The sequence below is a fragment of the Leuciscus leuciscus genome (genome assembly GCF_965113295.1).
Source record: "Leuciscus leuciscus genome assembly, chromosome: 2".
NCBI classification, from domain to species: Eukaryota; Metazoa; Chordata; class Actinopteri; order Cypriniformes; family Leuciscidae; genus Leuciscus; species Leuciscus leuciscus.
The window spans coordinates 45,519,669-45,547,090 of record NC_138726.1 but is presented as its reverse complement, the minus strand read 5'-3'; the positions used below and the strand labels follow the sequence as shown (position 1 = coordinate 45,547,090).

Genomic DNA, 27,422 nt, shown 5'->3' with positions numbered 1-27,422 from the left:
TTCCAAGCTTATAAACCCAGACGCTTCTTGTAGTAAGCTTAACTTATGAAGGACACAGGGGTCACAACATTAAATGACTACCTTGCAATGTCAAACTGTTGCTTTATTGTAATATTCTGGATACATATTGCAAGGAACAGCTAAACGCATCGTTTATGCCCGTTCTTTGTGTGTATGCACATGTTTTTATATTTGCCCGGGTCTCTCTTCCGGAGATCAGCGAGCGGTGACGCGCAGTATTATGCTCGTGCACGGCCCCAGAAGTTCGAGCGCTCGGGTGAAGCAAAATGGCGGAAAGCGAGGATGTTACGTTAGACGGCAAACCGCTTCATTCGCTTCGTGTGGCGGATTTAAAAACCGCCCTGGAGCAAAGAGGACTCGCCAAAAGTGGACAGAAAAATGCACTTATTAAAAGGCTGAAAGGGGTGAGTTTGGTTAAAGGGCGGGCTTTTAATACCGTGCGCTTACTGTTAAGTTGAGCTGAAGACGAGACCCGACAGGCAGGCCAAGTATCGGGTGCTTCGAGAGCGGGAATGTTTGTCGAGTGCATATGGAGTTTGGATCGTTTACCGCTTCGCACAACAGTTTTTTTCCCTATAATTTTGCAGTTATAACACGTAACTTATATAATACATTCATACGGATGTTTTCTAAACAGTCTGTGGGTCATGACAAGCCGAGGTCTCAGAGTTGACATCGTGCCCGCGCGTCGTATGTTTGTAGTTGGGGGCGCGCTTGTCAGTCTCATGTGATGGATGTGCGTGGACACTTGCACAACATTTATAAACATGACCATTTGTTTCTAGTTACTTGGTGAAAACAAAAATGCAAAACACGCTCATTAATTTATTCAGTTTGGGCGATTCCCATGGACTATTTCTATGTAAATGACAACCGTAATTTGGTTTTAAATACGGCGTTTTAGGAGAATAATTCACACTTATTTCCCTCGTTCAAAATCGCATTGACGTGAGAGACTTTTTCTTTCAGTCCCTGTTTTACATCGACAATTAGCGTAACGACCGGTAAACTGTCAGATTAACGGAGTCATCCGCTAAGTATGCGCTAACGTAGTGAATAATTTGAAAGGCTAATGCCACTCCCACCCGTAATATAAACACTTCATTCAGTGATCCTAAACACTCATTTGAATCAAGTCGCAAGCGGTCATGTGGTGCGGGTCGGGTGAGTGAGATATTTATGGGAGCTGTCGGAGCTTTTCTTTATATGAACACTATTAAATAGGTTTGCGCTTGATCAGATTTAAGAACCTAAACAGAGCGTTTGCCATAAAAAACGGTTTATTTTGTTTCTTGGGTGTGCCTGGAATATTTTCTATAGCTGTATTTTAAATGTGCAATCTGCTGTGTTTGTGAAGGCTATTATGTTGGAGAATCTCCAACGAACATCAACCCATCACATTGGTCTTCAGCCCAACTCTCAGGTAAGAGATTTTTTTTTTTTTTTACCCTTTTTTTTTTTATTGATATATTGGTCTAAATTATCAACATGATCAAATCTTTGCTAAAAACACAATATACTACATGCCAATGTACTACATACATACATACCTTCTTTCTGATTGATAGTTCATACTTTTTAGTAAGTTTTGTTTACATGTGCCTGTTTGCAGTGAAATATTTAATTATTTTTATAAAGTAAACTTTAGAATAACTTTTATACTGGTACTAATAGTAATATGATATAATCAATAGGAACATGTTCTGGTCTGAAGCAACTTGGGTTTACTTGATTATCCATAAAAAGAAAAGAAAAGGAAAAAGACATTATATTGCGAGATACAGAGTGACCAGTGATCTTTATATGCATTCTTGAAAGAAATCTGTTATAAAAAAAAATCTAATTGATTTACATTACAACTGTTAAGAATATCTGCATATAAATAACATATCCACCAAATTGCATATTTTTGTTCAGGTTTGGCCTCTTAAAAAAAATCTGGAGCTTCTTGGCTCCAGCAGTTGTAAATGAGATGACCTTGATTTGGAGTGTGCTTTCTCTTTATGTATTTCAGATTGGGGAGGAGATGAGTCAGAACAGCTTTATAAAGCAGTACCTGGCAAAACAGCAGGAGCTCCTCCGACAGAGACTGGAGAGAGAAGCCCGGGAGGCCACAGAGGCAGATGGTAAGCAGACCCACACGTACATATACACACAGGTTATAACACTGACTTGACTACACCATCTGTGCAGGCATTCTCAACATACAGTAATGCATAATGTTTAAAGTCTCATACACTCATTTAGTATTTCCTGTGATGAGCCTGCCATGCTAATACTGATGCACCAGTGTTTGTCTGGGTGTACATGAGTTAACTTGACTTCTCACACTTGCAGTGTGCTCTGAGGGAATACTAGGGGGTTTTCAGTGCCATTAAACAGTCATACTCTTTGTTTGCTGCTTATTAGATTACGTTTCTTCACCTGTACATTATTGTTGCTGTGCACGCATAGCTTTCATAGGGACTTTCACTTAAGCTTATGCTCGCATTTTATTTTCAGACTCTTTAGTTTGTAAAATACTTTTTTCCCCCTCCTTCAATAAGTTAAATTCACGACCTTTGCAATACGCTGCTTTCAGAGAAACAGAGTCCTGCTGGCCCTGAGGAGGATGACCACATGTCGAAGGGTAGCACTTCCTTTCTCCCAGAGAAGGTAAGAAGCTAGTCTTTGTATGAAAGTGCCTTAAATGTTTGCACAAAGTAAACCTTTATTTGGTGTAGTACATTTGTGCCTGCTATCAGATTTATTTGATCAGCAAATACACAAACTGATTTTTTTGTGGTATATAATTTACTTGGGCCAGACACTGGCTCAGATTTTTCAATTTGATTCGTAAGCTCTAGATTTGATTCGATTCTAGTTATATTTTAGTTACAATGTCAAAAGGCCTGTTTGAATTCATTCTAACATTCATTTGAAATCATTCTATGACCGCTATAGTGCAATTCATGCTTTTTTGACCAACTCATCATTTATGATCACTTTATTCACTATATACACAACCATTTTTTGGGGTCAGTAAGATTTTTTATTTTTGTGTGTACAAGAAATGTTATAGATTTATTCAGCAAGTATGCATTAAATTGATCAAAAAAGACAAAGACATAATGTTACAAATGATTTCTGTTGTAAATAAATGCTGGTTCTTTAAACTTCCTATTCATAAAAAAATCAAGAAAAATATGTATCATGTTTTCCACACAAATATATAGTTTTTAAATGCTTCCTGAGCACCACGTCAGAATATTAGAATGATTTGTGAAGGATCATGTGACAATTCATCTTGACCATCACAGGAATAAATAACATTTTAATTTGTACTAATATTTCACAGTATTACTTATTTGATATTTTTGATCAAATAAACAGCCTTGTTAAGCATAAAAGAGAAAACATCTTAAGATTAAATCTTACCAACCCTAAACTTTTGAACAGCACTGTACATTTGCATATCTTAAAATATTTTCAAGTCATTTCAATAGAGAGAGAAGTGCAGCACAGAGAGCTGTCCATTAAAAAATGTTGCCTGCTATGACAACATTGGTTTTCTATGAGAGCAGTCAGAATTAATAGCCCACACATGCACTCAGGTAAAAGCGGTAGTCTTACATACTCATGTTGTGCTTCCAATGATGAGCCTGCCATGCTAATACTGATGCACCAGAGTTTGACTCTGTCTCTCTGGGTGTAAGTGAGTTCAACTGAATTTCTCACACTTGCAGTGTGCTCTGAGGGAAAAGTAGGCAGCTTTCATTTACTGTCAAGCAATCATATTCGTTTTGCTTATTGTGTAAATTGTGCCTATGTATGTGTTTAATATTTAATTTACAATGTTTTCCAGCATCACATCGGAAGCATTCATCTGTCTGTAAACCAGGCGGGTGGAGGAGGGTTGCCGCAGGACCCCGGGTTAATGGGATCACACAGGTTGGATACAGGCCCTGTTCCTGTATCTCAGGAATCACCTGACACTAAAGCTGGGAGGATCTGGCATCCTTCGTTCCTCCCCGGCCACGAGGAGGTCGCAACACCCTCCCCTCCACGAGCAGTTGCCTCCTTGTCTGTGCGCGTGGTTGGACAACCAGAGCGTCAAGGCCTGCCAATCATGATGCCCCGTTCCCAAGAGAGAGAGGGAACAGCGCCAGTTGAAGCAGGTCCTGCCCATTCAGTGTTGCAGCTCAGCCGTTCTGCAGGGGCAGCAGCTTGTTCTCAAGTTGATAGCAATGATGATGACGAGGATGATGATGATGATGACAGTGGCGATGATGATGAATGGGGCCCTTCCTCACATGGGAAAAAGGACCAACGGGCTCCTCCGGTAAACCCTCCAGCTGCAGCTGCAGCCCCCCAAAGATCCCGTCGAAAGCTTCAGCCCCCACAACACATCCCTCCCCAGCCTCAACCAGTCCACCAGCCGCCTCTGCAGCTCCGTCAACCCACTCCTCCCCCATCACCACCTCCAGAGTTGTCTTTCCCGCTACCTGACACTCCCAAACAGAGCCCACATGACCAAGATGAGCCAGCCGGCATAGCAGAAGATGCTGCTCCAGGGGCAGGCTCTCCTCCATCCCTCAAAAGACAGGAGTCCAGCTCCAGTTCTAGATCCAGCAGCCCAGAACCCCCATCCACACGGAGACCTGGTCCCCTTAGCCTGCTGGTCCGAAAAATGGAGTCTGAGGGTGTGTTTGGTGCACAGAAGGTAGGGATGGAGGGAGAAGGAGAAATGGAAGTTGAAGAGCAGGAGGGTGGTGAACCAGCAGCACAAGACTCAGCTCAGCAGCTTCTCGTGTCAGTTCCCACATTGACCTCTGCTCAACATGATGCTCAAGATCCTGAGTTGGAGAAAGAGAAAGATGAGGAGACCTCTGCACCATTCCGTTTGACATCACCCACAACTTTCCCACCTAGGAGAAAACCAATTTTCTCAGAGGTCCCACCACCTGAGTCACTTAAGTCACCCTCCAAACCTCAGGTGTCAGTCCTTATCACGGGCCCGAAGTGCTCTGAAGACATTGCTATGGAAATAGAGGCCTCTACAGCAATGGCTGAATCAAAACATAAGGGGGTCAAACAAATGAAGGTTCTGGAGAAAGAGGCACCTAAACAGTCACTTAAATCAGCTACACACGCTACTAAAGAAGGAGAAATAGATAAAACAAGAGAAAGTTCACTGAGAGAAAAATCTCCTGGACGACGCGCATCAACGTCAAGTCAGTCATCATCATCTGACACAGATTCAGAATCATCATCCTCTCGTTCTTCAAGCTCTCCTTCACAGGAAAAGTCTAGCCCACCCAGCCGAAAGAAGGTGAGTAATTGTCCTATTTACACATCAGACCTATGGTTTTTAATTTTGTTGGTTAATTCTGCCTTTGGTGTGTTTTGATGATGAACCTGCCATGCTAATACTGATGCACCAGTCTGACTTGTGTCTCTGGGTGTACATGAGTTCAGGCCAACTTCTCACACTCATAGTGTGATCTGAAGACAAACACAAAGGATATTTGTTCAAACAATCAATAGAAAAGTACATAATGGAATGAATTCACTGTAAATATGATCTTTGATGATATTGTCTTCTAGGATGAGAAAGAGAAAAGAAGAGATGTTGAAGAAAAAAAGAAGGCTCAGTCTTTCAGGTCAGCAAAGTATTTCATTGACACACTACATTGCCTTGAACAGGTAAAACAAAATCATATTATTTATTAATGAGCTTTAAACAATAAAATGAAACCATTAAGATGCATTCTCAGACAATATAATTTTTTTTAATCTTTCTGATCCTGCTGTATCTCTTTTTTTGAAGTACTTACAGAATATAACGTTAAAATTACTCATTTTTTTGAGCATGCACAACATATTTATTCTCTATGTAATTTTTTATTTAATTTTTTTATCCATCAAGCTAAAATAACTGAAAAATGTACAGAAATTCACTGGTCAAACAGTGGGAAATTCTTGTCATTCAAGTTACAAGCATTCTTTATTGTCTTTCACATCTCATTGAATTATCTCATAACCATTGTCTTCCCTTTGACCTCTTTGGAATCTGAGAGATCTGTCTTAAGGCAGGACCACCCACCATGTGTGAGCTCAGAAATGCATGAGCTCAAACTCTTCCGTCTGTTGTCATGCATAGTTTAGTGAGATTGCTACATCCAGCAGATGGGAGTCCCTCATGTCATCATTTACTCACCCTCATGTTGTTTCAAACCCGTAAGATTTTGTTTATCTTCGAAACACAATTAAAGAAATTTTAAATGAAATCTGAGAGATTTCTATCCCTCCATTGACAGTCTATGCAACTGACACTAAGTTTAAAAAGAGATTGCGAAACTATCCAAATAAATTGAGGGGTTTAGTCCAAATTTCCAAAGAGACTCGATCGCTTTATGTGATGAACATATTGTTTTTAGGCTTTTACTCGCATATAAACATTGATCAGTGAACCGTACTTGCCTGACGCATGAGAACAAACCTCTTTAAATCTCAAACGTGCTGTGTAACACACGAGAATGAACCTCATTGGTTCTCGCACGTCTCTCAGCTTTTGTTTACCATATCTGATGTGTTTTGTTGAATGTTTATATGTGAATAAAAGCCTAAAGTCAATCTGTTCATCATATAATGCGATAGTGTCTCTTCAGAAAATTTGGACTAAACCGCTCAATTCATGGATTAGTTTTACGACCTCTTTGTTAACATTTTCAAAGTGTCAAAGTGGTAGTTGCTTGGACTGTCAATGGAGGGACAGAAAGCTCTCAGATTTAATTAAAATATCTTAATTTGTGTTTCAAACATGAACAAAAATCTGACTGGTTTGGAACGACATGAGGGTGAGTAAATGATGACAGAACTTTCATTTTTGGGTGAACTAACCCTTTAATGCTATATTGAGTAATGTGTTGGATAATTTTAATAATGCAGTGAGGAGAGCTGTGAGATTTTATGAAGAAAATACTGAATAATGGTTATTGTGTGTAGTTTTCTAAGAAGGACTACAATAATTAATTCTGACAAATAATTAATAAAATAAATAAAATCTTTTTTGAAGTACTTACAGAATGTAATGTTAAAATTACTTTTTTGAGGTATGCACAACATTTATTCTCTCTATGTTATAATAATAATAATATATATATATATATATATATTAAATCCATTGAGCTCAAATAACTGAAACATTTACAGAAATTCACTGGTCAAACAGTGGGAAATGAAACCAAAAACATTTAATAAACTTCTACTATAAATGTTTTTATATCCCGAGGGTTGTATTACAAGAGTTCTACAGTGACACTAGAAAGTTAGACATTTCTGTACTTCATCAAAAAGTGCTAGAACTAAATGGAGAGAACCTGATAAAAACAAATAAGTGCAAATTAACAATGTATTATGTATTAAACAAAATGATCTGAGAGTGTAAAAGTATGTGAACCTTTGCTTTCAGTATCTAGTGTAACCTCTTTTTTAGCAGCAGAATGGCAACCACACGTTTCCAGTGTGGATCAGTCCTGCACATTATCAGTTTGGAGGAAATTTAGCCAGTTCTTCTATACAACACTGCTTAACTCTGATGTTGTTGGACTTCCTTGCATGAATTACTTAAATATCTTCCTATTTTATCTAAATAGGAGATTTATTTTTACCCAATTTGCTGGACCTAAAACCATTTAGAAATTGCTTTGCAACCTTTTCCAGCCAAGCAAGCATCAACTTTTTTAAAATGATACTCTTGGATAATTTTGGTCAATAAAAAAGTTGAAAATGCTAACATTTGTGTATTAATTGTTTAACTGGATTCTCTTTATCTAGTTGGATGAAGAATGTTATGATAACTAAAGTAAAATGTATGCATAAATAAATAAATCTTAAAGGGATAGTTCTCAAAAAAAAAATTTAATTCTGTCATTTTACCTTAATCTCATGTGGTTCAAAATCGATGATTTTCGTTCTTCTGTGGAACATTAAAGAAATAAATGTCTGTGTATTTTCGGGTTGGTTACCAGCAGTCTTCAAAATATCATCGTTTGGGCTCTGCAGAAGAAAGTAACGTTAAGTCATACAGGATTTGAACCAAATGAGCCTGATGACTTTTTTTTGTCAACTATCCCTTTAAGGGTTCACAAACGTAATCTTTCTGTTACTTCTGGTCATTGGCTAGAAACGTACTATACAGTCTTATCCAATTATTTTTATTTTTTTAAGCTTGTTCAAGCAGTAGTTCATTTGACTGTTTTGATGTGAAACGTAAGAGCGGTTGCATTTTTAATCAGGCGTTCTATATGACAGCCTATCAACCGGCGTGGCCTTGGAGGAGGGGTCCTGCTTGTACTCCTCACACTTCCCCCAGCGCTGCTCAATATGGCTGCTCTGTGAGCGCCGCCGTGACTATACCGACGCATTGCACAAGAGAGAGAAAAAAACACAGCTTTGCAGCGCGTCCGCTTCTCACATTTCTTCCTACGCATCCGTGACCGGCAGAACCGGCATAGAATCGGTCGTCGCGGTCCAGGTTACAGCCTGACATTATGCTGTCGGACGGCAACAAAAACGGGTAAGGGTTTAGACGAGAGAGAGAGAGAGAGTGGGAGAGGTGGTTTCTAGAAATACCCTAGGGCGCTAGTTTGGCACATCGCTGAGGTGATAGATATTTATATTATGGTCATAATCGATCGAGCGATTGTCTTTATACGGTGGTCCCGGTACTATCTTTAGTTAAATGTGAAACTAAACGTCGTTTTATCTTTAGTGCTGTCTCGAAATGCGGGCTTGGCTGTGTTTTAAAACCCAGTGAGCTGCCTACCAATATAGCATTTTTGGCGTCGTCATGATCGAATTGAATTAGATCCCGCATATGATGTCCAAAAATGCTTATGTGTTATCTCATTGGGGTTTTAAACGCAGACGTTTTCGTCATGATGTTGGGGGAAGGGGTTCTTGTTCAGGCACTTGGGTTCTTTAAAGGATGTGGGCAATTCTCTGGCATTTTTAATCACTAGAGATGCATGTATTGTTTAATTAGTAATGGAGATACCCGTGTCCACGATGGCCTGTATGAAAAGGATTTCAGCATCTCATGTTATGAATAAAACAATGTTAACTCAGCTTGCATTTCACTCAAATCCTTTTAACAGCGTAGCTATTTATGTAAGCAATTAGGTGTAGTGTAAGTGTTGCTTGGCGCTTGATATTGTGGTTAGGAAACACGAAGAATGATCCATAGTTAAAATTCTTATGCCTAAAGTTAAGTGATCCAAATATTACTACATATATCTGTGTATTGGGTTTCAACTATTTTGCTTGAAGGACTGCAAATCCTAAGCATGGTGTTCATATGCTAGTTATTGAAAGTCTTCGGGAGGAAAAGGGATGCACCCTAGTGACCGATTCTGTATATGAATATTATTTTTAGTCAGTCTGAAAAGATTATTATTCGTTAAATGTTACTAAGTCTCTTACTGCATGGAAAATGAACTCTGGGGCCACTGTAGTTCCGTTTGAGGCGGTCTTTCAGGTTTTCCTCTTGGTCCTTGCCAGCTTTGCATTCATGTGTAAATGCTAAGTATTCTAAGCGCTTGGTTTTTTTGTCCACGGGGGATCTAGCTACCCGTCCCCCTTCCCCTCAGCATGTGTTGACTGCTTTAATACAAAGGCAAAGGGTTGTGCTCCGAGAACTCAGAGGCAGTTTTTCCCTCCTCGGAGCAAATGGCATCAGGGCTGTGTTGTCTCTGGAGACCACGGTGCCAAGGTGTGCTGCACAGGTGTATGTTTATGTGTGTGAGAGAGGGATTGGTTATCTATAGAACAATGAATGCGATTGAATCCCCTGTAGGAATTAGAATGTCAGGAGCCGGTTAATCTGTTCCCCTGCCAGTGCTTTGTTTGCGAAGGTTTACATTTATATCAAAAGTGTTTCATACGATACAGTCAAATCTGAAAACTGTTGTATGTGCTTAAGCGGTGTTATTGTTGTGAGAGCTAATGGCGGCTCATGAATGTCATCAGAAGTACACTATTCAAAAGTTTGAGGCTGGTAAGATTTTTTTCAATGTTATTGAGAGAAGTCTCTTATGCACACCAAGGCTGCATTTATTATATTAAAAAAAACAGTAAAACAGTAATAATACTGTGGAATATTACAATAAAAAAAAACGATTTTCTTATTTATTATTTTAAAATGTAATTTATTCCCGTGATGCGAAGCTGAATTTTCGGCATCATTACTCCAGTCTTCAGTGTCGCATTATTCTTCAGAAATCATTCTAAAATGCTGATTTGCTGCTCAGGAAACATTTCTTATTATTATTATCAATGTTGAAAATAGTTGTGCTGCTTAATATTTTTGTGGAAACCGTGATGAACCCTCAGTAATGACTTTGATGAAGCCCTGGGAAGTTTTCATGAGAGAGCGTGCACACTTATGTGGTGGAAAGTTCAAGGGCAACAAAGCAGATTATTTGTAACCTCAAGCAACCGTTCACTTGATTTTTATTAGAACTTGTATTAACAAGGTAAGTGGACTGTGTATGCAAAGCATTACAATTTTAATGCATCAATGAAATGGTTAGTTATAAATGTACTGAGATTCATATGCATTGTATTACATACTAGTGGTTTCATGAATCCGATTTTTTTTTTTTTTTTATCAGACTCACCGCTGCACGCATGTTACATCAATTTTATACTTAAATTTAATTTATATACTTAAATTTATCTTCCCTTTAATTCATCTGTTTGCAGTTGTATTTCCTCTCTAGCTGTACAACAATTCAGTAGTACAGATAACTCATAATTCACACCAATTTAATTTGTGTATGTATTTAAATGTGTAAACGGGTCTTGGTTAATGACGATATGGAAGTGTTTTATTGGTATTTCCCTCCCATTGTTTGCGAGTTTTTTGACTGTGGTTGAAATGTCTTGTATGTATGCGTGTAATGCTGGATGTGAGAGTCATTTAGCCAGGCAGTTATTTATAGGTGGAGTGACCCAGATCAAGCAGCCTCAGCCCCCTTACCCCTTACTCTCTTTCTGTCTCTCTTTCTCTTGTTCACTGACTATTTTTCTCTAGGGAGGTAAAGCAGGAAGCTCTCTCTGAGCCTGCAGGCCAAGTTGCTATGGAGCTGGAGGCCCGCTCGCATTCAGAGAGTGCTATGCAACCGTCTGACCAACAGGGGGCAGAATCAAGCGACTCCCACCCCGAGGAGGTAAGAAGGCCCACAGAATGAAGACCCAGTGGAAACTATAACCCTGAAATATGACATGGGGATAACTTAAGTTTATGAGGCAGTTCTAGCTGAACTTTTTGAAGCCAAAGTGATCTCAAATTGTCATCTTTCTTCAGATTCAGTTCAGGATTGGATATTAGATTACTGTTACCATTGTTTCATTTAACTCAGTAGCAGCAGCTGTAGCAATGTCTGGGGGATGTGGATGGCTAATAATGTGTGAAATTAGAAACAGAGTAGGTCATTGCGTGTGTGAGAGGGAATGAATCAGTGCTAATTTTAGATAGGCGTTTTACATTTTTGTGTTAAATATAAATCTTTTTGTAGCCTAAAAGATTTTTAGATGGGTTGGAGTAGTTGTCCATTGACCAGATAGTTGATTGAGGTCAGCAATTTTCACTTATTTTACTGTCAATATTTTTAGAAGTGGTACTTTAGAGAAGTTTAGAGATGCTTTTTGCAATCTCCATCTGATAATCCTCTTTTGAAAAGTTACATCTCCATATTAATCACTTTTTATAAAACAATCCCCTTTTTAGTATATTGTGCCATAAGTGTCTTTGTAAATAGTGCACAGTGTGTATATTTGAGTTGTAGGGAGCAGATGATAGACCCTGGCAACATGTAGTTAGAGATGTAGGCTATCTCTGTCTTCTCTCCTCCCTTTTTTTTCCTGCTATTTCTATCTCTCTGCCACTCTGTCTTTTGCTCTTGTTCCCTTTCTCTTTTTATCTCTGGATCTGGTAGTATGACTGTTTTGTGGTTTAAAATCCCATTGATTGCTTTGTTGTGAAGGTGCCCTCCCCTCTTCCATTGCTCATACTGGTACCTGCATACTGCCACCACCTCTTCTCCTCTACCACCTCCATCACCTGCCCCGCTATGCCCAAGCGTCTCGGCTGTACCTGAGCTAGGCCCCCAGAGTCGCCACTGCACACTTAGCCTGACGGAACCGGCCGGATCATTGGCCACTACCTCGTCATACAAAACTGATGTGGCCTCCTGATGGAACTGCTTAAGAGAAGCCAAAATAGCTGGTGAGATGGAGGCGTCAGTCGTATTTGTGGAAAACAAAGAATGCTGCTCACCAACAAAGACATTTTTCAAAGTGTGAATGCTAACCAAACACAAACATCAGATGGACTTCTGTCATCATGATGGGAACAGTCTTGACGCCTCCTGCTATTTTCGCTCACACTTTAGTACTTGAATGAACTGATATCTGCACAGACTCTACACAAACACCTGCTGCTTCTCACATGCCTGTGGACTGATCTCAGAGAGTCGAGCAGTCTTAAGATAATGAAGCAATGCTTATGGACTAATCACTGGATTTACTACCAACTATTTTTCCTGTCATTATTCAGTTTGTCAACAGCCATGCAGCACTAATACAAATGGACTTGCTGGGATATTTCAAAGAACTTTATGCTCCAGTCTGACAAAAATGACCTTACCAGAAAATTCTCAGATAAACTTGTGGACAGCATGAGATCCTTTGCAAAACGTTGAAAAAGGAAACCATCTTTGCCAATGTGTCACAGGTGTTTTTGTGGCACACCATGTGTACAAAGGACTTTCAGTTTATGCAGATGATAAAATGCTGTGACAGATTGCTACCAGAATTTTGGCTTGTCAAACATCATGTGATTCTCGTTGGTTTGTAATGAGGATGCTATCACCACAGCCAGTGAGGACACCGGGAGTTTTTGCCATGCTTCCGTTGCTTCCTGAACACTCAACAACTTAAAAGACTTTCAAAGACCATTGGGATCACAAATCCCACCACAAGAAAACAAAACAAAAAACAACCATTGAAACAAAAAGTGCAGTTCCTGTCAGCCGGCCAATCAGCACACTCAATTGTGATCGTATCTCGCCCTCACTTCTCAGCCTCCTCTGATTGGACCTTTGTTGCCTAGATACAGTGCACACTGCTGTGCGGTTGGGCCATAGCCAAGCCAGAGAGGAATCAGGTGTCAATGGTACCAGGAAAACCCTTTTTCCCAAGATGTATTTGTTTTTAAATAACTTAAAGTGGAAAGGTTTTTTTGCTTTGTTAATGATGAGGTTAAGAGGGTGTTAGTAATCCTACAATTTTTTTACAGCACATATGGGAAAGTAGGGAAATTTAATCAAGCATTTGTTAGCTAAAGTTATGTTAAAGTAAAAACTACAGCTATAGCAATGTAGGGGACTTTTAAATCCAGAAACAGTTTTTAATAATGGTGGGATTCTCAAAGCAACTGTACGTTATTGGTGTAACTGATAGCTGTGCATCTGTTCTTCCCCCTCTCCTTTCTCTCATTCCCCTCCTTTTCCCAATGTCTCTTTTGTCCGTTGTGTCTGTCTCTTCCTCCACACATCCACTGGGATCTTGTTTCTCCCCCTCTCTATTTCATTTCAGAGCTCCACTGCAAAATCGTTTGCTGCCCGAAAGATCTCCCTGAGCAGTAAGTGTCTTCAAAATGTTCCTTTCTCTTACTCCTTGTCTACTGACAGGTTGCTGCAGCCCATTCTGTGCATTTCTCTCCTAAGAAAAGTAATAATTGCCTCTGCCCTGCCTATTTAAACCTGCTGATCTAGAACCTTAACCAGTAACAGGGGTGGGATGCTGTCCTCACCAAGTACAGTTTTTAAAACAACTCTGGTGATGCAAATTAATTTACGTTGCTCCAAAAATCGTCTGTCCACTTTGAAAGCAGTGCATTACAACATCATGTGCTGTGCTTTGTTCAAATGAACCCTGTTCCAATTGTTGAGCTGCAAAGTTAACAACTTTTCTCTTTTTTATCTGAAATGTTTCTATGTTCAAATAACTGAATTGTTTGCCAAATTGATTGCCATAATTGCATCAGTTAAATGTTAATTTAACTTCTATATATTACATTAAAGCCTGTTCTTACATGCTTAAAGAAGCTAAGGAGTAAATTGCAGTACTATAAAAAGAGGCATTACAGAGTCATTTAGGAATTGTTTCGCTATGCTCCTTTACCAGTCATTTACAGCTGGATCTGCAGTTTTGTGATACATTTTTCTTGGCACTAGGTAAAACCGAGGTTGCATCTTCTGAGTCAGAGCCTGTGGGCGGAGCCAGCAGGAAGAGAAGGTGGGGATCTAGTACAGCAGTCACTGCCAAAAAGCCGTCAATCAGCATCACCACTGAATCGCTGAAGGTAAATCATCCAAGACCACTCCCACATGACCGTAGCAGATATGCGATGAATAACTACCTGTTTTTGACAGCCTTTCTGCTTGAATAATTTCAACGTTATTGGGTCAATGTTGCGGTATTCTCAAGTTTCATTTGATGAAAAGCTTAAGTGTATAGTTTGGACAGAATTTAACTGAATGGTTATCAGTTCTGTGCTTTAATTGTACTGCATAAAAGTATTTTTACATGACTTAAAAATTGTCATCTTTACAGACACTGATTCCAGACATCAAGCCCTTACAGGAGGCGGTGGTCGAACTGCACCCAGATGAGAGCCGTCTCTCTGTGGATGAGGACTCATTCGGGCCTCGTGAGCGAGAGGAGCCAGAAGAGGATCAGGGTCTCAAGATCAGACGCACAGTGACACAGGTGAGCACAGGCTTGCGACGGGAAGCTGACAAAAACAAATGTTACGGTTTGACTTAGTAGGAATAGTATAGGAACAACACCAGTTTTGAAGACTGCGGCATGATACTGCAGAATTAACTTTAGTAATTTTAAAGCGTTAAGTGACTTCAGGAATTAATCTTTTTATAGGAAAGCATTTAGTCATCGTCTTTAAAAGTTCATGTTTTGTCCCTGCCATTCAGTGAACTTTTTTCTTGTCCCTTTAAACTTTGGTTCAGATTGTTCCGTCTGAGGGACATGAGAATGGGCAGAAAGAAATGGAGGAGGATGACGACGAAGAGCCGAAATGGACAGGAGGAGAGAAGGAAATACATAGGAAACAGGAGAGCTCCCCTGATGCTAGCATAGAAACACAGGAAGGTGATTCCAAGAAAGGTAATTCCTTAATTTTCTACTGTTATCCCCACATATCCTTGTTTTTTTACAAGCAAGATTATCATTTTTATTTTCCTCTCAGTCACTCCCAATGATTCTTTGGTGCGGCGCTCCATCAGTCAGCAGAAATCAGGAGTGTCCATAACTATTGACGACCCCATAAGGACAGGTCGCCAGCTGTCTCCTCCTCGTGGAAAAACCTCCAAAATCATACACGTATGCAACCTGGTAAGCACCAGATGACGTTGTTCATTTCACTGCTCAGTGTCTCACTGTAATGTAGGGAAGTCTCAAATAAAATATTTTAAGAGTGTGTGAATAGTGCCACTGAACTCTTATGAGGAACATTATACATTAAAAGTTTTGCTGATCTTTTGACCCCTGCTCTTAACTGTTTCTCTCTAGGTGCGACCTTTCACCTTAGGGCAGCTGAAGGAGTTGTTAAATCGGACTGGTACATTGGTGGAGGAGGGTTTCTGGATCGATAAGATCAAATCTCACTGCTATGTCACAGTAAGATTACTATTTATTATTATTAAAGCTCATTATTATTATTAATACACTACCATTCAAAAGATTTTTTGGGACATCAAAGATTAAATTATAAAGATTTAAATTATGAAAAAATTGTATTTCAAATAAATGCTTTTCTTTTGAACTTTCTATTCAAAGAATCCTAAAAAATATGTCTTTCCACAAAAATAATAAGCAGCAAAATGTTTTGAACATTAATAAGAAATATTACCAAATCAGCATATTATAATAATTTCTGAAGGATCATGTGACACTGAAGACGAGCAAAATTCAGCTTTGCATCACAGGAATAAACTTTTCAATAAAATACATTTTCAAATATATTAAATAGAAATATTTTAATTTGTAATATTTCACAATATGACTTAAAAAAAAAAAAAAGAAATCCTTAGTGAGCATAAGGGACAAAATCTTACTGACACCAAACTTTTGAATGGTAGTGGATTTGTTTTATTCTGTTTTTTTGTTTTTTGGCCCCCTGATGCATTAGTATATTTTAACCTTCCTTCTGTCATGTTCTATCTCAGTACTCCACTATAGAGGAAGCAGCGGCCACTCGAGAAGCACTGCATGGTGTGAAATGGCCTGCGAGTAATCCCAAAGTACTACGGGTGGATTTTTGCGAGCAGGATGAGGTCGGAACAGTTTGGCACAATTTGCTTCACTTGCTTTTAATACTGTCATCATTCTCTTGTCATAATTTAGTCATTCTCATGTTATTAATCAAACTTTGTATGCTTCTCATTTTGTGATTTCTTCTGTGTTTAGTTGGACTTCCATAAAGGTAACGTGTCCAGTGACCGTGTAGGTCATGACCCTCAAGCCTCAGGCCGCCCTGCCGCACATCTGCCGCTCCCACCTCCAAACCACGAAAAAGAGAAGGACCGAGAAAGAGAGCGAGACGGAGGGGCTACAGCTGTGAGAGACCAGTGGGCCGAGAGAGAAAGAGCGATGGAGAGGAGAGAGAGGACTCGTTCTGAGCGGGAGTGGGACCGGGATAAAGTGAAGGATTTCGGTAAGGAAGACCGAAACGACAAAACGAGAAGGTCTCGATCACGGGACCGAAGACGCAGAGAGAGAGGCAAGAGCAAAGAGAAGAGAGTGGAAAAGAAAGGTGAGGGAAACTAAATCTGGTCAAATGTTTACTGATCTCATTTCTCCCCCCCACTTTTTTACTTGATTTGACATTGTCTCCATTTTCCAGATAAACCAGAAGAACCTCCTGTAAAACTTCTTGATGACCTGTTCCACAAAACTAAAGCAGCTCCCTGTATATACTGGTTACCCCTCACAGATGAACAGGTCAGCATGACTTCCTCTAATCACATACAACCCTCAACTTCAACAACCCCCCCCCCTCAATTTAAGTCTTTGCTTATTTCCAGGCAACACAGAGAGCTCTGGAGCGTGCTGAGCGCAAAAAGGAGCGAGAGAAGAGGAGGCAGGAACTCCAGGAGGAAGAGGACAAAAAACGAGAAGAATGGAGGGGGAGAGCAAAAGGCCGTGACAGAGAGGGAGGGAACACAGGAGGAGCAGGAGCAGGTGTTGTGAGACGTTCAACTGAGGGAGAGAGAGACAGAGGGAAGGAAAGAGAGAGAGAAAGAGGCAGAGAGGCAGAACAGAGGAGAGATGGCCAAAGAGGCCGCGGTAGCGACTCCAAACCTGCAGGGGGCAGCAGACGCTCACAGAGCCGTAGCAGCACCTCCAGAGACAGACGCCACTGAGTGTACAAGTGTGTGTGAGCGAGTGGATAAGTGTGAGGGGGATTTGTTAGATCAGAGTCATCAGCATGAAGACAGGCTCTAAGGATGATAAATGCCGGTCTTTTTCACTCATTAAAGGTATAGTCCTGACAAAAATGAAAGTTTTGTCATTTACTCACCCTCACGCTCTTCCAAACCTGTATGACTTTCCTCTGCAGAAAAGATATTTGAAATGTTTCAGCTGGTTTTGTCTATCCAATAGAGTCAAAAACATTGAACCAACCCCCACTGACTTTTATTGTATGGACAAAACTTCTTCTTTTTCTTTTTTTACTTAAAAATTCAAAATATTTCTTGTTCTGTTCCACACACAGGTTTGGAACAACATTGATGGTCAGCAAATAACTGAATTTTCATTTTAAGCGAACTGTTCCGCTAACACTTCAGTCACTCAACACTGTTTTAGGTGAAACTTCTTTTTCTTTTTTCTTTTTTTGTCTTCCCAAAAATCTCAAATGAATCAGGACTAATACTAATGAAGGGTCTGGTGAATGTTGTTTATTTTTAAAACTAATTAGGCTTGTGTATGTGTTTGTGTATCAGTGTGCTGTTTAAAGCTCACAAACACCAAAGTCAAGAGACTATCAATCATATTTTCCTTCTCTCCACCCCGCAGTCCTCGCTTGTTTTTTTATTTATAGTTTAACTAGAGCCACTTTAGGCTAGAAGGTTGTTAAATCAGTGCATAATTATGGGACTTTAAATACTGTATCCAGATTCAATTAATATATTTCCAAATGGATGGAATAAAAAGTCCCCAGTCCAGATGCTTCAGCCACTATTGTGAGTTAACAGAGCCAGTCCTGCTGTCGACGCTGATCTCATAAGATCTGATTTATTAAAGTAACTACTACTGATGTCCAATCCTATGAACCACACTGTAGATTCATTTGTTAGATTCTCATCTCCATCTTCGTCTGTTCTCTTCTTTCCCTGGTCTTATGAAGTTGTGTACTGTTCATCTCTGAATCAGACAAGGTATAAATTTAACCTTTGTAGAAAAGCTAGCAAGAGGCCTTTTAATATTATTTTAATGTTTTAGTTTTGAAGATAAATTGCAAAATATTCTCTTTTTGGATTATTTTCTTTATGAATGTGCAGAATGTACAAAGAAAAATAAAAAACGGAAGGAAATTTTTTTGGGGGATGTGTTTTGAAGTTTTTTTCATTGATGCCAAGAATAATTGTCAATAACCAGAAGCAGTTGGAGAGGAGGATACCACACTATACATTGCTAAAGTCAGCAGTGACATTTACAGGTCCAGGTGTGGAAAATATATTTTCTAAAAATGTTCAGATATTTTCATTACAGCTTGTCAACTGATTTTTCCAGACTTCAGAAATCCATTCTGTAGCAAATTAGGTTTTTTTTCTTTCTAGTTTTGCTCTAAAATATTGTTCCTATATAACATTGTAAATATTGTTGCCCATATATTGTTCTTTTGCGTGTTTTCACAGGCTTAAAATTGAATACAAAACTGTGAAACGTCAGTCTTGAGTCATTTCTAATCATTCAGACCAATAGCATTCAATTGAGAAATTACCCAGAAAGCTTTAGAAAAGAAAGAAAACTCAGTGATGAGTGACAAAAAATCATCTATCCATAGCAGCCATCTTTCATTAATCGCATTAATAATGGTCATTAGTGTTTGAATTCTCTGATTTTTGGATGTGTGAATTGCACAAGAAAACAACACATTCATACACACAGATATTTATTAATTAAAACAGATACAGGAATGTTTTTAACCTTTTGCAATCACTTTATTAAAAAAAAATTCTCTTAATAGGTAAACATGTTTAAGTGCAAAATCTTTGCTAGTGATATTAAATATAAAAAAAAGTTAAGCAAAAAAAATCCCTTGTTCTTTCCCTACAGCAAACAGTAGATATGGGAGTAAAACAGTGTTCTGTGATATTTCAACTCCCTCTAGTAATGAAGCAGGCGATAATCTTAAACTCCGAGAACTTGTATAGAAATATTTTGTTCAGCAGGATTCAGTTGCTGCATTTCCCAGCCACTAGGGGGTGATATAGTTTTTACCAGTGCTGGTATTTGCATTTGAAATGTACTATGACCTCATGTCTCAGCAAGAGTGTTTTATCCCCTCTCACTATCTTCAAAAATAGAGTTGCCATAGAAGAGACACACATAAGAAAGGCAACGATTTACAGTGGTCACTAGTGTGCATATGAGAGTACAAAGTAGTTTATGTTGGTCAGGCACATTAGTTCTCATTTGAGTGTGTGTCGTGAGGGGAAAGGTTATGTGTGACACACCCTGGTCATGTGGCAAGAGTGGCAGAGGAGGTGGGAATCCAGAGGGAAGCACTGAGATCCAAGCTCATCAGACAGCTGCTTCCCACACTCCTGAAGAAGAGGAAGAAAGGATTACAAGCCTGTGCGATAACATGTAGATACGCCTCTTATCTGACGCAACAAAATGACGACAATCAGCTTATCCAAACTACTTTCCAAAATACCTACCTCACAGTGATAGCACTCAAAGTGATAATCTTTGTTCATTGACACCACCCTGAGGATCTCCTCACTGCCCTGAAACACACACACACACACACAAAATCAAGATCTTGAACATTCTCCTGAAAGCATCTGTGAAATGACTGGGGAATTATTTACCTCAGCAGGTAATATGGGTTGTAAACAGGCAGCGCATTTGGGAGCAAATGTCCTGAGGAACAGAAGAGAGAGAGAAAAAAAAATGTAATCCACATTAACAGCTTGTAAATGCAAATGTTTTGGAGGTGCCCAGTGATGATGGAACATTCAGACACCGCAACAATCAGGCGACACTATAGGAATTATAGCTGACTAGTGTGACAGTCTTTTGCTAAACTTTTCACAAAATATCTGCTTATTAAAATCAACTGACACCTGCTATGCTATCTTTTAAATTACAATTAATTACTATCAACTTGATTTGTGATTATTTCACAAAAAAAGCCTTAGATTATTTTTAATCGGAGCAACATTTGTAAAACTTAAACTTTATTTGATCAAAAATACAGTAAAAACAGGAATATTGTGAAATATTATTACAATTTAAAATAACACTTTTCTGTTTGAATATATTTTATAATGTAATTTATTCCTATGATGTCAAAGCTGAATTTTCAGCATCATTGCTCCAGTCTTCAGTGTCACATGATCCTTCAGAAATCATTCTTATTATGCTGATATCAAGTAACATTTCCTATTTTTATCACAGGAAAAGGTTGTGCTGCTTAATATTGTAGAAACTGATACATTCTTTGATGAATAGAAAAAAAAAATTTAAATTTTTTTTGTAACAATTTAAAAGTTACTTTTAATCAATTGAATGTGTCCTTTCTGAATAAAAGTATTAATTTCTTTAAAAGAATGGTACAGCGAATTGGATCAACATGCTCCTTTTCAATTTTTTTTTTTTTTTTCTTCAGTAAATAGAAAAACAATGCATGGTATGTAATGCATAAATCTTCAACACTTAAATAATACACCAATCTTTTAAAAAAGATAAAGGGCATTTTATATATTTCTCTCTCTCTCTCTAGATATATATATATATATATATATATATATATATATATATATATATATATATATATATATATATATATATATATACAATGCCCTTTATCTCTTTTAAAAGATTGGTGTATTATTTATATATAATTATATAAATGATATATAATATATATTAATTATATATAATATATATTAATTATATATATATATTAATAATAATATGGTGTATTATATAATATTTTTTTTACTTTGTACATGTTGTATGTGGTTCTGCCACACTTTTAACTTAATTTGATTAAAAAAATAAAACAAAATAATGAAATATTTTTTAGCAATGTTCAGCTCACGACTAAACCTCAACAGCAACAAAATCTGGAAAAAAGGGTTTCAGAGCAGTTGTTAATGTTAGACAAATTGCAAATAGTTTTGTTGTCATGTCATTTGTAACACTGTTCAGTCTAACAGACCTGTTGTAGTCAGAGACGCAGTAGACGTTGTTGAGGTAGTCCACTGTGAATGGCACTCCGTCCAAAGCCTTTGAGCAGACCGTACAGCGGAAACATCCTGGGTGATAAGAGTTCCCTAGAGCCTGCAGAATCTGAGTTACACACACAAACAGAGAGCTGTGAACACACACCCTAGACAACCTTCAAAACACTGACACTGACATCACGCAAAGACCACAAACCTGTTCCAAGATGAGGTGACCACAAACACTGCACTTCTCAGCTGCATCCTGGAAGCCTGAGAACTAATGGACACCAGGAAAGATTAGGAAAATTATTGAATATTCTTTAGATTATTATTATAACAGAAAAATATTTTTGAAAGAAATACTGAATATAAAAGAGTGTACAACATTTTAAATAACAACAACAACAATACAAGTAAAATATATATTCTAAATATTATCATCATCACCATTATTATTGTTTAAATGATTAAATAAGTGAAATATATTTGATATATATTTTAATATATATTTTTAAACAACCTAACAAATTAAAGACTTAAAAAAGAAGGAAATATTAAATTATAACATTTTAAATATATATATTATATTAAAATATATATTTTTTTGCAAAAACTAGAGTTTTGTGTGTTTTTTTACACAAAAACCTAACTTCCACATCTCAATAGGAAATTTTTGTATCTTATTCTCTATCCGGAATGCCCATTGTTTTTTCTTCTTTTTTTCTTCTTTTTTTTTTTGAGTGGCAGATGTCCTTTTGGATATTTTTTTTCATATATTATTTTTACACACACAACATTTTTTAACAACTTCAACCCATAAACACTGGTTAAAATGAATAGGAGAATTAACACATGAAATGAAAATGAAAAAGACATTTTCAGTCAAAAAAAAATAAAAAAAAAATAAAAAATATTTTTTAGCCTGAGTGAAGTTATTCTTACCATGTAATCCTCTTTACAGTAAACCGAGCCACTGACATTGTAAAAGTCCTTGTTTCGGAGAGTTCGCCCTACAAGTAAAAACAAGATAAGAGAGATGTTCAGACCATCATGAGAGATACTGACCCAAATGAAGAGGTACTGAAATACTGGCCTTGGTTTTGACTCAGTGTTACATTACTGATTCCTGGGGACTGATAACTCACCACAGGAAACGCATATGAAGCAGCGGGTGTGATACAGGCTGTCCAGAGCCTGGCAAGCATTATCTGCACCATATACGCCTTTACCACACTTCACACACGTACCTGAAAGCAAGAATACAACCACAAACACTGTTTGAGTATACTATAAACAGATGCATCACAACACACACACAACTCTATTTAGGACAATGAGGTCATCATCCAATCATAACCAATTACATAAAACACGATGGCAGAGCTGTCTGGACTCAAAAATACATGTCTCTGCATTCTTCCCCCATAATACCAGCCAGTGGGTTTGTTTCTTGTAGTAACAGTACACACACACACCGATAAATCTGACCTGAGCTCCACAACCCCTTCATTACTTGGAAAAAAAGGCTAATAGGCTGTTGGATACAGGAATTAGATATTGTAATGTGTCGGAATGAGGTAATGTCTTAAACTTTATACAGGTGCTTTTCAGACAACAGGGAGGTTTCCTTGTGGCAACAAAGCACTACACACACATAAGGCACAAACACACACCCTACCCTCACAATTAAATGTGTGAGAGAGCCTTCCCTCAGGACTCAAATACCTGAGCTAAACAAGCACACGCCAGCACACGCTAGTGCACGCTAACACACATGAACACACCCTCGCTCAAACTGTGGCTGGTCGAAAGCTGAGAGCTTATACACACACACAGCCTCTGTCCTACTGTATTACTCACAGCTCTTTGGTATGACCAGCGTACCACAGAGCCTATAATTTAGGGTCATGCATAATCACTATGCTCGTTCTAGGCAGATATTTTTGACTTTGGAGTCTGTTCAGAATACTATGTAGCCTTGGGTGGAGGGGTTATACATTCGCTCGGTGACTTGCAAGTTAATTATTATGGTTAGTTAGAGAAACGGGCTGAAAAAGGAGGGCTAGAATGTATTTTTGAAGTCTGAATGGATGCGTTTTATGTCTTGCTTTTTGCTTCAGAGAATGTTTGCAGGTTTTAGCAGGTCTGAAGCAGTTTTCATCTCACCACATCACACACATTCACAGTCTATTGCCAGAGAGGTACATCATTAGTCATAAACAAACTAGCCAAATTGGATGAGTAAGTGATCTCACCAAAGTACTCCTGTCTGTCCGCAGATATCGACGATTCCCTTCCAGCTGACTGTTCTTCCAGGGATTTCCCTGGAACTCCGGCCGTGGCTGGGGTAGATGCTGAGCTGACTAGAATGGTGGTAGACACAGGTTGTTCTTTTAACGTCAGACCCCCAAGTAACGCTTCTCCCTCCAGGGCAGCATCTCTCAATATCAGGCGGGTGAGCTCCTGCTGGTAACGGGTTCCTGGCAAGTCGGAGTGTCGTGCCCTCTCGCCCACATCGTCACCTCTTGATCCCCGCTGGTCAATGGGACCCCATTCTGGTTCTGCACGGTGGAAGGTTGCAGTGTGTGTGCTCAGTGCAGGCGGATATGAGTGACGGCTGTCGTGCGCACTTCCTCCCGACACTGTTTCCCTCCAAATCTCCACAGGGGGCACTCCAGTTTTCCCTGATGACAGTACAGAGTACACCTGACCCGAGGTGGCGCCACCGAGTTGGGTCGAGGAGAGCTGCAGCTGCTGGCCGGGCCCAGGTGTATGGCGGGTGTCGTAGCCCAAACTGATGCCGCTCGTCCGGTTACTGCTGCACCGACTTCCCATGGGACTCCCACCGCCGCCGCCCCCTCCACTTGCGGTACTGCTCGCAAAACTGGACCGAGGGCTCGCCAACACGGACTCCTGCAAGCTGAAAGAAGAGCAGGGGCTCAACGCTGGTGCAGGGGGGAAGTAGAAACCCCCTACGCCACTGTCATGGGTCCTCTGCGGTGGATGAGAGAGGGAAGCCGGGCGTCCGCTGTCCCAGGGTTCGCCACCCGAACTCAAACGCTTGTAGAACAGAGCTTCCTGCAGGGACAAGCGCTTATGACGCTCTAAGTCGTGGAGGAAGCTGGGCTCCATGGCAGACGAACGGGGGTACGGGTACGGAGGTGGTACAGACGACAGCGGAGGCGGCTGAGCGAGAAGCTGTTGGCGGCGAACAAGCTGCTGGAGCTCCAGAGAATAACGGCGCTGCTTCAAGGCCTCACGAGAATTTGGGCTGTACGCCCCCAGCGGGTCACCTTCGCATCTGGGCGAGTCACCTCGTCTCAACTGGTCACACATACTGCGGCCCTCAGCCGTTTCAGGCAAGTAGCACGATGCTCGCTGCTGGGGCGACCGGCGCCGAAGAGGGGCGAGAGTAGACGGGTGATGTTCGATCCCAGGCCCACAGTCCTCAGGTACCGCAGCCGAGGTGGTATTTGAGGGTGTGATTCTCTGAGAAGTGCCCAATTTGCCAGGTCTTCCGGCTGACTGTCCACACACCTCTACGGAGGTGTGAGGGAACTGAGACGTGCTCACGGGTGCATTGATCTGTGTCGCGGTTCCATTATTGGCATTGTTGCTATTACTGTTGTTATTTGCGTTGGCCAAGTCATTTTTCTTTTTGCTGAATTTGACACTTCCAGAGTCACTCAGTTTGAGCTTTTGCTTCAGTTTGCTGCCAAGTCGATCCATTGTGTTTTAATATAAGTTCAACTACAATATAAAATATAAAGTACGAATTGAACTTCTCTTAGATGCCACCTGAAAACGACTACAGTTTAAATAGTATTCTACATAAATACAGTGAAATACAGTGTGGACACAAGCACAATTCAAGTGATTCAACAGCAGATGAGATAACAGACCAAAAGATATGAGACAACAATAACAAAAGTCAATAACAAAACAATAACAAAAAAAACAAATCCACATAAAAACGAAATGTTAAAAACTAATACTTTCTGATGAGCTACAAAAATAAATATTTAACTTTGAAGATAAATAAAAAACACTATGACATTTTCTGCAGGCTACATGTCGTACTAGTTAGACTTGAAAACAAGCAGTTTGTTTCCAAACTGTTTGCTTGTGATGAATTTGCTGGACATGCGTGTGAACAGAAGCATGTTGATCCATTTGATTGCGATCCTTTTTTTTTTGCAGCTACTTGTGGCCTTGTCTCCGGCAGTGAGCAAATGAACGTGTGGGAACTACCGTCAGGCTTCAAAGAGTCTTTAATTCTCGTCCCTGACTCGCGCAGAACTGGTCCATTCAAACGACGAGTCTCACAGTCACATCCGCAATACTGTTGTCGGAACCACTCGCAAGTCTTGTAATTACCACTTGGATTTTGTCTCTGTGGATTTATCCTAAACGGCACTGCCGGTTGTTTAAAAAAAAAGAACAATAGCGTTTAAATGCTGAATAAATTTCCAGCGCGTTAAACACACAGGTTATAGGATACACCACGGCCCCTTCCTGCCTCAACTAGCGGCTTTCAAAAAGCCAAGTTGAAAACGTTTATCTGTGCGGATAAATGAGTCGTCCGTATCCGCGAACTCAAAAGCGTTTATTCCTCAGCCAAGAAAGTACAAGGCATATCAAAGTCTCTTGTTGTCCCGCAGAATTTGTCCAGTCCAGTTTGAAAGAAAATGACCATTATTCCCCAAAAGTGGAAGTCTTCAAAAGCGCGTAACAATACAAAAAAAAGCTGCAGCGAGTCGAAGAGAAGATCGCGTATCGCTCACCCAAACATATTCGCATAGATAAACACTCACTGCGCAGCCTACGCCGGAAAACTGTGCTAAAATGTTCAACGTAGAGTTTCTTTCTTTCCAAATTTTTTTCCTTCCTCCCCCTTTCTTCTTCCTCTGTGGCTTTTTTTCCCGACCGGAACACCTTTCCCCCGGGCAGCGCGCATGAATAGCATCCCACTATTTCGTCACACAGACCAACTTCTTTAAACAGACTGTGCCCATTGGTTCAGCCTACTGTTTGGACTTACACAAACAACCTTGACATAATCGCACACTTTTTTTGAAATCTCTTAAATGAAAAAGACACATAGCCTACATTATAGTCTAAGGGGAAAGAACGCGTGGTTTAATTAGTTGATATAATTAAGTGAACTATCTGTAGGAAAAATGAGACAAACTCAAAAATAAAGGTAAATGCAGCCGTGAATCACATTGTTTATTTTTTTTGTTTAGAACACCGTAAGATGTTTTTATTACACATAATGTGGCTACAAGTGACGAAAATTCGAATAAGTGACGTTTATTAGATTTATAACAATGTTTAAATAAACGGAAACCTAAAAACATGTAAATGGCTCGAAAACCTTACATATTTTCTGTGTCATTTTTCCAACCCTAAGGCCTAATTGGTCGTGTCGTGCCTTTCGTCTGTGGAATGTGCGGAGGGATACCTCGAAGTTCCCTGGGACAGCGTGAGTCGGCTGCGTGTGTGCTTTTCGCGAGCGCAACAATGTAACTGCTTTTCTTTTCTTCCCTCGCGGAAAATGCCTCTCACTGCTCCATAGTTACCGAGAGGCATAAATTCCGGTGACAACTGACCTGCAGTCGTATGGTTACTGTATTCAACCCCACAGAGACCCTAAAAAGACCCAGTGCTGTTCTTTTGTTTAAAACCTCGTTTTTTCCCTACCCCGGAGCTCCCTCCTCCCATTCTGGTCTTGTCTGCAGCTTCTCCTGCGGTTTTGTGGGAGCGCGCACGAGCTCGCGCGCACTGTGGCGAGTGTGGACTTGTCTGGGAGCGCGCGCGGGAATGTTTCAGCGCTTACTCAGCACTGCTCGAGCCAGAGGAATGAAGGGG

General features: G+C 39.7%; 2 protein-coding genes across 2 annotated transcripts; one reads left to right on the top strand and one right to left on the bottom strand.

The window, feature by feature from the left end:
- Window positions 1-261: 261 nt before the first annotated feature.
- acin1b (apoptotic chromatin condensation inducer 1b) lies at window positions 262-18,687 on the top strand. Its single transcript, XM_082162636.1, has 17 exons — window positions 262-425; window positions 1,379-1,444; window positions 2,036-2,147; window positions 2,603-2,676; window positions 3,866-5,332; window positions 5,608-5,663; window positions 11,099-11,234; window positions 13,663-13,708; window positions 14,304-14,431; window positions 14,683-14,838; window positions 15,096-15,252; window positions 15,335-15,480; window positions 15,658-15,765; window positions 16,314-16,421; window positions 16,555-16,900; window positions 16,991-17,088; window positions 17,172-18,687. The coding sequence occupies exons 1-17, from the start codon at window positions 288-290 to the stop codon at window positions 17,508-17,510; spliced, it is 3,681 nt and encodes a 1,226-aa protein (XP_082018762.1). The 5' UTR covers window positions 262-287; the 3' UTR covers window positions 17,511-18,687.
- On the bottom strand, window positions 17,831-27,388 carry ajuba (ajuba LIM protein). Its single transcript, XM_082162639.1, has 8 exons — window positions 23,807-27,388; window positions 22,697-22,798; window positions 22,494-22,561; window positions 21,766-21,828; window positions 21,545-21,675; window positions 20,190-20,241; window positions 20,037-20,105; window positions 17,831-19,919 (listed from the first exon to the last, which is right to left on the bottom strand). The coding sequence occupies exons 1-8, from the start codon at window positions 25,278-25,280 to the stop codon at window positions 19,815-19,817; spliced, it is 2,064 nt and encodes a 687-aa protein (XP_082018765.1). The 5' UTR covers window positions 25,281-27,388; the 3' UTR covers window positions 17,831-19,814.
- Window positions 27,389-27,422: the final 34 nt, after the last annotated feature.